This window comes from Nuphar pumila, chromosome 2, assembly GCF_984573655.1.
Source record: "Nuphar pumila chromosome 2, dmNupPumi1.hap1.1, whole genome shotgun sequence".
Classification (NCBI taxonomy): Eukaryota; Viridiplantae; Streptophyta; class Magnoliopsida; order Nymphaeales; family Nymphaeaceae; genus Nuphar; species Nuphar pumila.
The window spans coordinates 45649257-45664900 of record NC_143250.1 but is presented as its reverse complement, the minus strand read 5'-3'; the positions used below and the strand labels follow the sequence as shown (position 1 = coordinate 45664900).

Below are 15644 nucleotides of genomic sequence, written 5' to 3'. Positions count from 1 at the left end.
CATATAGCATGTGTGTTTATAATGCATTTCCAACCCCATATCATGAGTACTAAATTAAATGTGTTATGGAACTCTATAATAGTAATAAATTGCCAAGCTAAGTGGAATGAGTTTCATAGTAAATTCAAGTTAAATAAATGTACACACATGTATTGAAATTATATCCTACATTGAGAGTTTCTATCCCAAGTGTCTCTGAGGGTAAAATCATGTAAACTTGAAATGTATACGACAAAGGATTTTTTTTGCTGCACACAGTTGTTGTTTGGGCTTTATAGGGTTCTTTAAATTGCATTCTTCCAGGTTCCTCTAGTGCAGTAACTGATTTACATAAAATACCACATGCTTAAACTGCTTTTTTTTGTCAGAAAAATGTTTGTTTTGAATTGCTTGTATACAACATATTATATGTGTTTGAGGAATGAGGTTGTTATATTGGTTCCAAACATATGATGGTGGACTTAATCTGATGAATGGAGTTTTCCTTATGCTTTAGTTTGGATTTAGCCGGATGGATATGAATACATGTCTGTTAATAGGTTATTGCAAAGGTTATTTTAGTACAGGTGCATACATGTTATAAATGTGTGCAACCCTGAAATTCAATTCCTAGGTCCGGGTTATGTTCATGTGTGTGGATGTTAACATATGTTATGAATGAAAAGTTTCATGTGCCTACATTTATAGGACATGTTTAATTATCATGCATTTATGAATTAGTTTCAAGTGCATACATGAAATTTATGTGTGTTTGGCATATACAATTCTGCATAAATGTTCTCATATACTTATAAATCATAAATGAATGCATGTATATTAGGTGATTACATGAAAGCAATTTCACATGGATGGTGAACACGTGCATATGATTGTGGTTGCTCATGCACATTGTTAAATTGGTATGAATGAATGTGCATTTGGAATCATGTTGGTATCAATGCATATTGTTATGATTTTTGCATACGATGCATCGATGGTCTAAATGAATCATCACAGGCCTGGAGAGCCTTGAGTTTTGGTTTGCTCTTTCTTTAATTGCATCGCATAAATTACATTTATACCATGGTTTTAATTGTGTTGTTTTATTGTTGTCACGGGTGGTAGACCGTGAGGAGCTGTTCATGCTGATTTGCAAGCTTATGGTTGCATGTTGATTTGCAAGCCTATGTTATTAATTTTGCATGTTGATTTGCAAATATAATTTTATTGCTCTATATTGCATTGTTCTATGTGGTTCCACGGGCGGGAGTCCCGTGATGGTTCTCGCAGGGGTAGATGCAAGTTTTTGCCTTATTTTTTCATGCTGAATTGCAAAACTCAATAAATGGCTTTTAATAAAAAGATAATGAATAAGAACAGTGTAATATATGTTCTTGGATATCTCATCTGGAATATGAAAATCTTAGAGATCCAGTCTTGGGGAGACTGTGAGGATACAAAAACTTTGTGTGCTTTATTTTGTCCCCTGAACCCAATATTGAGGTTCCTTCTCCTGGCCACGGTTTTAGGAAGAGTTTGTCACTTTACCTGAGGGTGGTGTATTTGACACAACTGTTGTTTTGGTACCAAGAAAGTGACACTTGTGGGCGTGGGGTGTCCCTGGTGTCCCCGACATTAGATGTGGAGGTCTAATGTTTCGATGGATGATGTTGTTTCCTGATATCGGTCGAGGGCTAGGTTTGGAACCCTAAAATACAAATTATGTGTTAAGCTACCCTGTGAACCTAACTTGACCTCAGAGATTCTACTCGTTTGGTGTATCCGCGGGCAACGATAATTAAAAAGAGGAACTTAAATTGTATGCATTTAATAGGTCATGCATATGGAAAAGGAAAACCTTAAAGAAAGATAATAAAATGTTCATGCATTGCACATAAAGCATGCATATTTTTTCTATACATTAGGACATGCATCTTTTATCTATTCCTTTAATTGCTACATGTTGGGGAATGCATGTTAAATATATTGCTTACTTACATTATGATTCTTGTTATTGATATATGTTTTGCATGCTTAATAATTGTTTCATGTTGCATGAATGCTTACCTGAATTATGTAATTCTTATAATCACATTCCTCTGAATTATTGCATGAATTCGTATATGTGGTTATGAGACAATTAAATGTTGTTATTGATGTTACCTGTCAGTTAGCTTCTGAATAATTATTGACTGTCGTAGCGTAAATCTTTACTTATTCTTGTATATGCTAAAAATTATACTTGACACCTGCACCACATACATGACACATGATATACCTGCAAAAAAATTTACAGTAATTCCTACTTAGACAGTTGTAGTTTAATTCCTATAAATTTATCATTTTTCAGGTAAAGAGTAAAACTTATGAGTGGTTGCGGGCTGAAGCTTCGAATCGAGATTTTAAATTTATTGTTTCAGGGATAGTTTGAGAAACTCTGATGTTATTATTCATTGATAATGAAATGAAATAAATATTTTGGTCTTGCTCCCACTCTAATGTTCCGGAATACTTAACTTTATAGTATTGCTTATTTATGTTGTTTCAAAAAAATAATAATAATTCCTCAAAATTTGGGTTAAGATTTTAGAGTGTTACATCTAACGGTTCATATAGAGCATAAAACACTTAAAACCATGAATTTTTTTAGGGTCCTAAAAGGTGGCCTAACGAGAAAGGAGGCAGGATAATCCTCCTCTCTCGTTGTAGCTAAATTGAAAAAAAAAAAAGATAGATCTCCCCTAAGGGCTTCACTAATCAGGCAGGGGCAGCACGTGAATGTCACCAAGTTGACGGAATGTTACGAATTTGAAACTCACGAGTTGTCACAGACATTATGCATATCTCAAGACTTATGTATAGCAGGTAAAAAAGAAACGAAAGAACTGATTGATCTTAATAAAATTTAAGAGTGCTAAAAGGTCGTATTACATCTGATTTCAGAAAAATGCATTACTCGCAGAAAGACACGACCCATCTTCATCGCATTTTGTTCTCTCAAGAGGTTAAATGAACAAAACAAGGAAAGCCTCCAATGGGCTAAAGGAAGAAAATTTATGAGCTGCAAAGCACATCAAAGCATTGCAGATACCCATCTGCTCTGTGCCATTTGAAGTACCACACAAAAGCAACCGGGAACAAGAAGTATCATGGTACAGCCATTTGCAAGCAACTACTCAGAATAACTCATGAATCCACTGATGCATATATCGGAGCCGGCAAGAAGGGAAAAGGAGCAATCGAAGCATGTGCAACAGGAGATCTCGCTTGAGCAGAAAGTGCAACTTTCGGCGGCATGCTTTTGCACTCATTATCGTGCTTCTCTTCCATATAGCCATCCTCTAGAGGGAATTCTTCTCTTGCATATTCCTCCTGCAAATTAGGCAGTCGATGGAAAAGAAATCCTGCCATAAATAGTGGAAGGTAGAGGAGGCTTGCATGAAACATCCTTCTTGCACTCTTTGCCGTGCAGTTAAGGTAAAATGATAAGGAAGTAGCAGACATGCACAACGTAAGAAGTGTCGACTCAAAACAGAACCATCCAGAAGTCATTCCCCCTGCAAGAAAGTTGGTGCTCTAAGACAAAGCTGGATGTTGAAACTCTCAAAATGCTTACTCGTTCCATGAGCGTGCATAGCGTGTGTACGATTAATAGCAGCATAAGCAACTTCGGACCATCAATGACAAAAAAAAACAGGAACTCTCTAGAAAGATAAAAAATAGTTCAGTTCAGTTTCCTCTAGAAACAACAAATTAAAATTAATGAGGACCATATAGCGCAAAGGAGCAATTTTTTACAGGCAAGACCAAGATTAGGGGTTATGGTTTGGTTTAGCTGTTTCATAAAAAGACGCACCAGAATCCACTTGGAACAATTTTAGTAGCTAGGGCCAATTTTGACCAATATCAATATTTACTCAGACGTGTTGTATACATAAATAATATGGTTGAATTGGAATGACAATCAAATTTTCATTTTGAAGCAAGTGGAAATTCCAAGCCCATAACATGCAACCAATGATTAGAGTACACTGGAAATAACATCAGGAAAAACAAAGAATGACCCAAAGCTGTAACTTCTGGCAAACAAGATGACCAGGAAGAAGATGAAATTACAAAAGAGGATTAAAATGGCCAATAAACCCAATTAAGAGAGCAACCTTCAAATTTTACTATGCTAGAACTTACAGTCATAAGCAAAGAAGCCCACTGGAAGCAGATATAAACAATTACGTAAAGCCACCAAAGCTGTCCTTTCTCCAGAAGAATCAGAAAATGAGAACATTCGGAACCTGAAAACAGATGACAACACATACTAAGCAATAATTATGAACCGTCATTTCTTATTGAATCAGCCAAATTACGCAAGATGGATACAAGAACATACCCTCCAGCAACATAATCATTTCGGCACAAATAGGCAAGTGCCATAAAATGTGGTATCTGCCAAAAGTAGAGGGCAGCAGGAAGGATCATCCCTCCAGGTGTAATCTCCCCAGAAGCTGCTGCCCACCTGGAACATCACATTGAGTACATCTTTGAATACATGAAAACAAACATGCAGGCACATTCATGATAAAAGTCCAACAAAGATAAACTCTATATGCTTCATGCAAATATACAAATAACAAAGCCGACAACCAATGACAAAAGTCAGAAAACATGTATGAAATACTTCTATTGTAAGCCAAAGGAGTATAAGATCATTACAATTTAAAAGGTGTTAAATTATAGTGAGCTTGCTTACACAAAAAACAGAAACAAGTGTCACCAATGCTATTTAAGGAGTGGATGGAACAAGTCAATTATGATTATTGACTGATATAGCCAAATATTGTCGCAATATTGATCCCCACAATATATTGGTGAAGCAATTTCTGAGGATATGATAAGATTTTCTATATATCTCTGTCAAATTTGGGCATCTCAAAAAAATGAAAATAAGAAAAGAACAGATGTTTTTCCATTAAGGATGGGGAAACCACCCTCGGGTTCAGAGACCTAGTTGTGTTGGCTAAGCTCGCTTTCCCACTGGTGTAAACCTGTGGTGCATCCCTTTCTCCCAGGGAGTGGCCCGACTGCGGCTGAGCAAGGGCTTATCCCTTGCCCTCATTAATGCAAGGGGTTTGACATTTATGGGAATGGAACCCTGACTACCTGTCAAATGGCCAAGGCCCCCTCCACTGCACCAAACCCCTTGAGGCTAGAAAAGAACAAATGTTATTTTTGGTAAAATTACAGAAGTGGTAGAAAATATTGCAAAAAAAAAGTATATTTAAATTATATAATAAAAATAAAAAGTCTTGATAACATAGTGACAAAATGTCATATGCCAATAATATTATCATATTTTAAATTACCATAATTGAAAATATCACAAATTTTTTTTTCTTTGGATGTCCATGACCATGAGGTAGAATAACTCAATCATTCAGACACCTTGGACGCCCCCCCTCCACCTCTTCCCCCCAACCCCCTAAAAGAGAGAGAGAGAGAGAGAGAGAAAGAAACCACGAGTCAAAATTACAATCCCTCCAATACTCTAACCAATGTTGTTAAAATTGGTTCACAAGGTGGAACCCCTTTCTTGAACGATCCAACAAATTCAATTGAATAGAATCGGATTGAACTGGTCATGCTTTTAATGTTTTTTTAACTAAATTAAGAAAGGAGAGTATAAATTTAAAGGGATTTTGCAAAAAGAACCCTGCCTTATGCCTTTTGGGAAAAAGGTACCTGCCTTTATCACCGTTAGTGCAAGTTCATCCTTCTATTAAAGTTTGTTAGGCTAACCATGGTTAGATGGCTATGCTAATTTACTATTATACCCCCATAATTTAGAATTCCAAACTCTACTGAATGTCTGTTAAAAATGTATATATATTATGTAGATATATAACTAGGATAGTAACTAGGTTAGGTCAGATAGGATTTTTTTTATTTTTTAGTTGGGATGGGACTAGTCAACAAAGGTTGACTAGTCAATCCAATGACTCGTTGGGAGTCCAACGGCTCTATTTAGAGTTGTTGGACCCCCAACGACTCTCCCTTTTGTTTGCCGCTTTAGTGGGTGTTTGTGTGTAAGCCCATCTTATGACTTGTGTGTGTTCTTTGGGTACTTTGGTAGAAGTCTTTTGAGTGTCTACATTGTTGTTCTTGGTGAACATCTTCTCACGATCTTGTTTCCTTTCATGGTATCAAAGCTTGAAGATCTAGCTAAATGTTTGGTGCATTGGGAAGCATCTCACTCAAGATTTTCAAGAGATAAAATCTCTTTTGCAAAATTCATTTAAGTGCTTGTGAGATTGTTGTGCCCTCTTGGTGGTGGAGTGCCCGTGTATTCGTGTTTTTCATTGGAGGTGCTCTCTTTGTGGTAGAGTGCTCGTGATTCTTTCTTTTTTTCTTCTCCCTCTCAATCTTTTATTCTCTTTCTTAGCCCTTGTAGACATGGATGACAATGATAATGTCACCCTAAAACCCATGAAGCTCAATGACAAACTTAATAACATGGGCTTCTATCATGAAGCACTTTATATGGAAAAAAGGGTTGTGGGGATTAGTAAATGGGTCGGATTTGGAACCCAAACTAATTCTTACTAAGATAGAAGGAGAAAAAGTACATCTTACGGAGGCGAAAAAAAGAAAGGCTATGGCTTCCTATGAGAAAAAATGGAAACAGTGGAGAATGGGGCATGCCAAGATTATGTCTTGGCTCATTAGTAGTGTTGATATCAAGAAGTACTCGAGTCTTGCTAAATTTAAACATGCAAATAAAGCATGAGACTATCTTAAGATAATGTACTCTCTTAAAAATATTGCTCATGTTTGCAATTTGCAAGACAAAGTGTATACTATGATTGAAGGAAGAAAAAGTATTAGAGAATACTTTAGTGAGTTGTCTGATCTTTGGAATGAGTTGGTTCTTCTTGAGCCACAATGGCATTGTCTCGAAGATATAGAAATTCGCTAAAGACAAATTGATGTGGAACATTTCTATCAAATTTATTAATGGTTTAAGGCCAGAGTTTGAGTCTACTAAATCGGCTTTTCTTCATAGAGGGAAAGTTCCCTCTATTGAAGATACTATTGAAGAACTAAGTATATGGAGGAAAATAAACTCAGAAAGAAGACATCTAAAGATGATGATGACTCAGTCCTAGCAATGTCTAGGCCGGAAAACTTTGTTCATGCCTACAAACCACCACATTATGAAAGATCGAACTACGAACAACATGGAAGACAAGGCAATAAGTTTGACAAAAAGAAAATTATTTGTTACTATTGTCGTGAACCTATGTCACATGGGTGCGGGTGCGGGTGCGGGTGCAGGTGCGGGTGCGGGGATTCGGCACTTCCAAAAAACCTAGGTGCGGGGGTGCGGCGGGGGCAAAAATGTAATATATATATATAAGGGGGGTCTGGGGGTTCCCCCGACGCGGGTGCGTCTGTCGGATCGATTCTCGATACAGATCCAGGTTCTCCAGACCAGACCCAGACCTGGAACCCAAATGGGTCTGGGTGGGAGCCTGGGTCAGGACTGACTCAATGAGATCCGGGCAGACTAATCCACCCAAAATGGGTTTGGATCGGGTCTCTCATTGGGTCAGAATACCCGATCTGACCTCGATAATGAAATCGCTTAAAACTTAAAGTTCAATTTCTGAGAAACCGAACGATCAGTTTCTCAAAAATCAAAATCACCAAAAAAGGGCAAAAACCCCTTCGGCCTCCTAGTTACTAGGAAAATCGTTGGTGAAGCTATCGATGAAATGGCGACGCTCGACGAAAGAAACTCTCTGTTTGCCTGCGACGGCAGCCGGATTGCTGGCCAGAGCCAAAAAACACCAAGTGCTGAAACCCCAGCGAAGAATCCAACTAATGCACAGGTTTGGGGTTTCGGCCAGCAGTATCAGTCTGGTGACAGCGAAAATCCGACGACCATCCGTAGCAGCCAACGACGCAGGCAAGGCCGCCAGCGATCCACGACAAAAAACCCCTTCCAACGAAGGGCATTGGCCACCCGATCCTGCTGACAGAAACCGAAAGTGCCACTTGCGAACGGTGGTACTCCAACTCTGCCAGCGACAGCGATGAGGCCGCCGACGATTGTTGGCCCCCTCATCTCCCCGATGAAAGCCACAATGGGTAAAGGGTATAACTTTTTTTATTGTGCATTCCACCGGCAGCCAAAAAAATGGACCGAAATGAACCTGGGTGCGGTCAACGCACCCAGGATCGGGTTGACTGCACCCGCACCCGCGTCGAGTCTCGTCAACGCAGGTGCGGCACCCTTCTAGCCGAATCCCTGTTACATAGTTGTGAATCAGGACATGTCAAGACATATTGTCTTAAATTGAAAAGACCCTATGAGAAGAAGGTAGCCTCGGTTACACAAGAGACAAGTGAGTCCAAAGCTTTACAAGAATCAAATATCGGGAGCATGTCCTTAAAGTCAACTTATTGAATCCCTTCAACCTTTACTCAAAGGAGCTCCATCAACCGAAATCGTGTAATGAAATATGAAATGGACTAAATCTAAGAACGTCGCTTATGGACAAATAAGAATGCACTTCAATCAAGTAGAATACTTGATTGAATAATCCAAACCACCCTCACAAGGGTCAAAAATATATGGGTCAAAAATATATATATTATTGAGTGGAGGAATTCTCCAAGAGATAAGAAAAATACAAGGCCTTAAAGGCCTATTTATACAAGAGGTGTGAATGGGGGCAGCTCCAACAACTAGTTTTTCATCTGAGAGTCCTGATCGCTCAACAATCTCTGCTGAGTACATAGTCTGTGATAAAAAATAACCACGAGGTGAGTAAGTCACTTCAATTCCAAGAAAATATCGTAAAAAGCCAAGATCTGTCATATCAAAATTGTCTTTTAAGCACATCTTTGATATGATTAACTCCCTTCTTATCGCCTCCTGTGGTTATCATATTATCTGCGTAAAGTAGTAGTAGTATAACCATTCCTACATTGGAAGACTTAACCAATAACGCAGTGTCACTAAAACAAGATTTAAAATGAAGTTGTGTCATCACATTACTGAACCTATTATACCAAGCTTTGGGAGCTTGTTTTAAGTCATAGAGGGTTTTTCGTAGTTGAAGAGTTTTCCCATGTGTTAAATTTAAACCTGGTGGAGGATCCATATACACCTCCTCGTCCAGATTATCATTCCAAAAGGCATTTTTTACATCCATTTGAAATATAGGTCATTTTTTAATTGATGCTATAGAGATAAGAGTTCTAACAGTCGTTATTCGAGCAACTGGGCAAAGGTTTCATCGTAGTCAATTTCATTCGATATTTTTTACCGTATCCCTTAGCTACCAGTCTAGCTTTATATCTTTCCAATATCCCAGCACATTTAGTTTTTATTTTGTAGACTCATCTACATCCTATAGTTTTCCTTCATTTAAGTAATGTTTGGATTTCCCAAGTTTTTGACTTTTCTAAAGCTTCTAATTCAGCATTCAGCGCTTTAATCCATTCTTGATGATTTTTAGCTTTATGGTAGGATGATGGTTCTGTATATGAGTGTATAGCCATGAAACATGATCTATACCTAGGTTCAAAATAATAATATGATACAAATCTACTAGGGGCTTTTGAAATTCTTACCAATTTTCTAATATTAGTAGAGTCCACATTTTGATTTTGAGAATATCTTTCTAAAGCATATTGTGGGTGATCTTCGATACGTCGAGTATAGGTTTGTATGTTATAATGAGATAGGTCATTGTTTACATTTTCACTTGCATCATGAGTATCTTCATTTTCACTCTCATGCTCATTATGAATGTTTTCACACCTTTCATGTTCATTGACAAGATCAAAAAGAAATGAGTAATCATAGTTATCTTGGATTTTTCCTTTGCTAAAACTATTTTCATTTTCAAGAAAAGTAACATTTCATAAAACATATAATTTGTCCATTTCTATATCATAACATCTATATCCCTTTTGATTTTCGACATAACCTAAAAAGACACAAGGGATTGCTTTTGGGGAAAGTTTGTCATTCTTATGAGTAAGAACAAAACAGTTACATCCAAAGACTTAACTTTTATAATCGGGAGATGTTTTAAACAATTTTTCAATAGGAGATATATTTTCAATATTTTTTTAAGGCATTCTATTTATCAAATAAACTGTCGTAAGAGCGGCTTCGGCCCAAAATACTTTTGGAACATTTCTTGATACAAGAAGTGTTTTAGTGGTCTCAACAATATGTTTATGCTTTCTTTCAGCTAGTCCATTTTGTTGAGGAGTGTATGGGCAAGATTTTTGATGAATAATCTCATTTAGATTAAGAAAACTTTTGAATTCTTTTGATACAAATTCTCCCCAAAAATCCGATTTAAAAATTTGAATGTTGGTTTTGAATTGAGTCTTTACATAGTAATGAAACTTTTTAAAGCAATGATTTTTGCTTAAAAAAAAAGATCCAAGAATGTCTACTTATAGTCATCCACAAACACAACATAGTACGATGCCCCACCTTTGGATATAACAAGAGTCGGTCCCCATACATCCGAATGTATTAACTCAAATGGATTTTTAGATATAAAGTGTCTTGGCCCAAAGGGTAAAGCCTTCTAAATTTATTTTTAAACTTTTTTATTATGTTCAAAGCTTTTAAAAAAACTCGAATCAGCTTATTGATATTTTCTATATATTGTATTTTTGGTGTGATTGACCATCCTCTCTCCATAACATATAACTAGTATATCTATAGTTACTTTTGAAATCTTCTTTTATGTTTTATGATATATATCCTTGTGTATAGTTTGGATGTTTTGTTAGCTCTATCTATAGGTTCTTAAGTAACGATGATATTGAAGATCCTAGAGACCCTTTGTGTAATAGAGCATACGAAGAAGATCAAGCACACCCTTCAAGGAAACAACTAATGGAAGAACTTGATGAAGTCAATGAAGACATTTTATGTAATGGGTTCTTTTTTTTGTAATTGCAAACTTACGGTGAGTCACCATAAGTTTGAGGAAGGGTGTTAAAATTAATGAATTCTTTTGTACATTTTTTGTATATATAATATTATATATATGTATATATATTTATATATAATATTATATATATGTATATATATTTATATATAATATTATATGTATATATATTTATATATTATGGTTATTAAGTCAACTAAAGTTTACTTTCTACTAGTCGTTAGAAATTAGTCAAACGGCTATAGAGGAATCCCTCTCTCCTCTCTTTACTCCATCTCTTCTTCTTTTTTTCTATATATATAATATATATATATATGGGGAAGTGTGTGCATATTGTGTGTGTGTGAGTGATGGGTAGTTTTTAGGTTTTTGAGTGTTTTAGTGCATTTTGTAGTGAGATCTTTTGTTAAAATATATGCATTTTGGTTTTCATGTATAATATTATATACATATATTTTTTGATATATATGTATATAGTTGTATATTAACATAACTCTCAAGGGTATGTTTGTCTTTCTTATCATATGTCAGTCCATTAAGGACTTTTCTTTTTTTTATTTTTTACTTTTTTTAGTTTTACTTTTTTGACTTTTTGACCATGGACTAAGTTGTCCACTTTATAGGACTATTGGGGAGCTCCCAGCAGCTCTATTGAGCTCCCCTTGTATAAATAAGGGACCTTATCCCCTCTTATTTGTATGGCTCTTTAGAGCATTTTATTAATAAAATACATTTTTTTTTATGTTCTCTTGTGCTATTGTGCCTAGACACCTTGTGACTTTATGTATCTTGCCCATTAGTAGCTTGTTATTGCGTATTTAGGGATACCACTTGCGATCCCTCATTTCAGTACATGGTATCAGAGCCGAATGGATTCTCTTAATCTTGGAAGTCTTGTTTGTGGTGATTGAAGATCGTGACAAAGGTGTGTTGCCCTCTCTTCCTCTTTACCTATCTTTTTTCGTCATGGAGCATGAATCAAGAGTAGAGTTCTCCTTCAAACTCAATGTATCCAACTACTTGATAATGGCTTCGGCTATGAAAAATCATCTTAAATGAAAGAAACTTTGGGGCTTTGTGATGGGAACTTCTCTTGAACCATCGTTAAAACACACCAAGGTCGAAGAAGGTGTTGAAAAAGCTCTTGTTGAAGATGATCATGTTAAAGCCATCAATGAACATCAAATAAAAGTAGATGATTGGGAAAGCAATCATACAAACATTTTGGCATGGTTTATGAACAATGTTAACATAAAAATGTGTCAACATTACTAAATTTAGAAGAGTCAATGAAGCTTTGTTCTTTTTTAAGGGTATGTATACCCAAAAGGATCTTGCTAGACAATATTTTTGTCAAGACAAGATTAGATCCACTAAGCAAGGGGACATGTGTGTCCGGGATTATTTTAGTATTTTGTCTCCTCTTTAGGATGAATTAACACTTCTTGAGCCTAAATGGGTGGTTCCCGAAGATGTTAAAATTAGAAGAAAGCAAATTGAAAAGGAACACTTTTTTCAATTTCTTCATGGTCTAAGACCGAAATTTGAACAAGTGAGGTTTTCTCTCCTTGATAGAATCAAAGTTATGCCTCTTGAAGATTCTCTTGCCGAGGTATGTCAAGAAGAAACTCGTCTTTGCATGACCAATAAGAATGATGATGTTTTGGTCGTTACTAGGTCGGGTTTCAATGTAAGGGTTTATAAGCCCCCTCACTTTGTAAAACAAAAATAACTATAATAATGGTTTCAACTATAATAGTGAATATAGGAAGGGCGCTATTTGTCACTATTGTAATGAACCGAGACACATTGGACCAATATTCCCAAAGCTCAAAGGCAAAATCGCTTTCGTTGGAGAAATCACATCCAAGAAAGAAGAAACAAGCAAAAATAAAAGAGATATTAAAGACACACTTAGCCAAATATCGGAGGCACTTCAACTTCTCAAATCATCTTCTACCTCGGGTGCCGCCATTGTATCTTCTTCATCCCCTTCAGGTATGTGGATTTTTTACTCGAGTGTTGCCTTTCATATGACACCTCATAAGAATGTCCTCTCCAAAGTTTGCACTAATTCTACTTCATCTTATGTTTCAATGGCCGATGGAACTTCTTTAAAAATAAATAGTATTGGTACACTTACTCAAAAAATTCTTAAAAATTTCTTATTCCAAGAATAAGGGTGGTTTTAAAATTAAATTTAAATCTTTTTTCCATCTCTCAAATTTTCGATCATAGTTGCAAAATATTTTTCTTATCTAAAGATTGCACTGTGTAGGATCTTTAGTCAGGAAAGCTAATTGGGCAAGGTCACAGGAGAAGCGATCTTTACTTTATAGATTTTTTATTCCTTCCACCCAAGTCATTTTGTAATTATGTACAACACAAAAGTATTGATACTTGGCATAAAAGACTTGGGCATCCTAGTTTTTCGAAGATGTATCTCTTTCCTTTTTTAGAAAATATATGAAATGAAAAATATATCTTGTAAAGATTGCATTTTAAAAAAAAATGAAAGTTATTCTCTTTCCTCATAGAACCTTTATTTCTACTCGGCCTTTTAAATTAGTACATCGGATGTATGGGGTCCTTCACCGGTCATATCAAAAGGAGGTTATTTTTATTATGTTATTTTTATTGATGATTTTACTAGATACACATGGATTTATTTTCTAAATCATAAATCCGATGTGTCCTCTTTATTTAAGAAATTTCATATAATGGTTAAAAATCAATTTCTTAGCAACTTATTTATTCTTAGATCGAATTCGAGAGGGGAGTATGTGTCAAATAATTTTGAAAGTCACTTGAAACAAAATGAAATTTGTCATCAAAGATCTTGTCCTATAACTCCGCAACAAAATGGGTTAGAAGAAAGAAAGAATAGATATATAATAGAAACCACTATGACTTAATTTCAAGGGACATTCCAAAAAAAATTGGGTCAAAATCGTTTTAACCTCAACTTACTTAATAAATAAAACTCCGTCTTCGATACAAAATGTTTCTTCATTTGAAAAACTTTTTAAAATAACTCCCGATTTCAAAAGACTAAGAATCTTTCGTTGTAAGTGTTATGTACTTACTCATAAAAATGATAAACTATCTTCAAAAGCCATTGAATGTATTTTCTTAGGCTATGGTAAAAATTCAAAGGGTACCGATATTTTGATCCAATAAATAACAAGCTCTATGTTTCAAAAGATGTCACCTTTCTTGAAAATCAAAATGGGTTTGATAACAAAGAACCTAAAGAAGAAATTGATTACTCGTTTCTATTTGATCTATTACCAAGACATGATGAGCCTAACTCTATTGAGGTGTTTGATTCTTTTGACAATAACTCTAGTATTGATCATCCAATTGTTGATGAAGTTAGTCATCAACATGAAAGTTTGAATGAAAATGTATCAAATGGTATGCATGTGTATACTAGATGGGAGGAAGGTAATCACCCATGTGCCTTTGACAAGTTTTCTTAAAAGATACTTTTAGAAGAATCTCAACTTAGGAGATCAAATTGAATCTCTAGTGCTCCAAGTAGATTGGTATCATATGACTAATTTTCTCCAAGCTTTAAAGCTCAGTGTTGTGAAAAGCGTGTGAAAGTATCTCCAACAAGATACTAATATCAAGACCTTAATATTCTTGATATTGAACCCACCACGAAAGCACAATAAGAACACTTTAGAACACTTGTGCACAAAAAGCACAACCCACAAATAACTCACAAATGCACAAAGGCATAAAAACAATGGAATCAATTTATTGAGAACTTGGGCTTTGACTCAAAGCCATAAAAGAATACAAGGGGAGAGCCCCTATTTATAACAACCCAAAAGGGAGCCTTGGAGGGGCTCCACTCATAGACGTTGGAGGGGCCCAACGTCTATTTGAGTGGGTCCCCCAAGGTTCCTTTAAGTACAAAAATAAAAGAAATAAAAATAAAGAAAAAGAAAAAAACTAAAAAGAAATTACAAACACATTCAAAAGGTGAATGTGCATAAAATGGAAGAAAAGACGAGACTACCCCTATGACTAAATAATAAGAAATATATATATTTTATATATATAAAAAGTAGATACATATACATATATATTAATATATGTATATGTATTACCTTATATATATAAAATATATATATATATATTACATTAGGTGAAAAGGTACATAATTTAACACCCCCCCTCAAACTTAGGGCAGGATGACCGAGAGTTTGCTAAGAAGAAAGTTGAAACGCGGAGCACACAAGGCTTTGGTGAAGAAATCCGCCAATTGATATTCGGACGTGACATATGGAAGGTCAATGATTCCCTTGAGGTACGCCTCTCGAACATAATGACAATCCATCTCTATGTGTTTGGTCCGCTCATGAAAGGTGTGATTTTTTGCGATATAAATCGCACTTTTGTTGTCACAGCAAAGCTTGGTAGGTCCTTCAATAGTGATTCTCATGTCTTCCAGCAATTGGTGAATCCAAACAATTTCCATGGTAGTAGTTGTCATGGCACGATATTCGGCTTCAGTTGATGATAGAGACACCTTTTGCTGCTTCTTGCATCTCCATGAGATTAATGAGTCTCCTAAGAAAACACAAAAATCAGTGGTGGAGTGACGGTTATTTGGGTCACCTCCCCAATCAGAGTCAGTATAAGCAATTAACCTTAACTCAGAAGAAGAAG

At 35.8% G+C, this 15644-nt stretch overlaps 1 protein-coding gene across 1 annotated transcript in view; it reads right to left on the bottom strand.

Moving 5' to 3' along the window:
- Positions 1-2845: 2845 nt before the first annotated feature.
- The window catches only part of LOC149845390 (protoheme IX farnesyltransferase, mitochondrial-like), a 35001-nt gene continuing 22202 nt past the window's right edge, over positions 2846-15644 (bottom strand). Inside the window, exons 5-7 of the mRNA XM_089997604.1 lie at positions 4367-4492; positions 4168-4271; positions 2846-3536 (exon numbers count right to left, since the gene is read on the bottom strand). Coding sequence (XP_089853730.1) covers positions 3166-3536; positions 4168-4271; positions 4367-4492 — 601 coding nt within the window. The 3' untranslated portion in view covers positions 2846-3165. The remainder of the gene's footprint in view (positions 3537-4167; positions 4272-4366; positions 4493-15644) is intronic.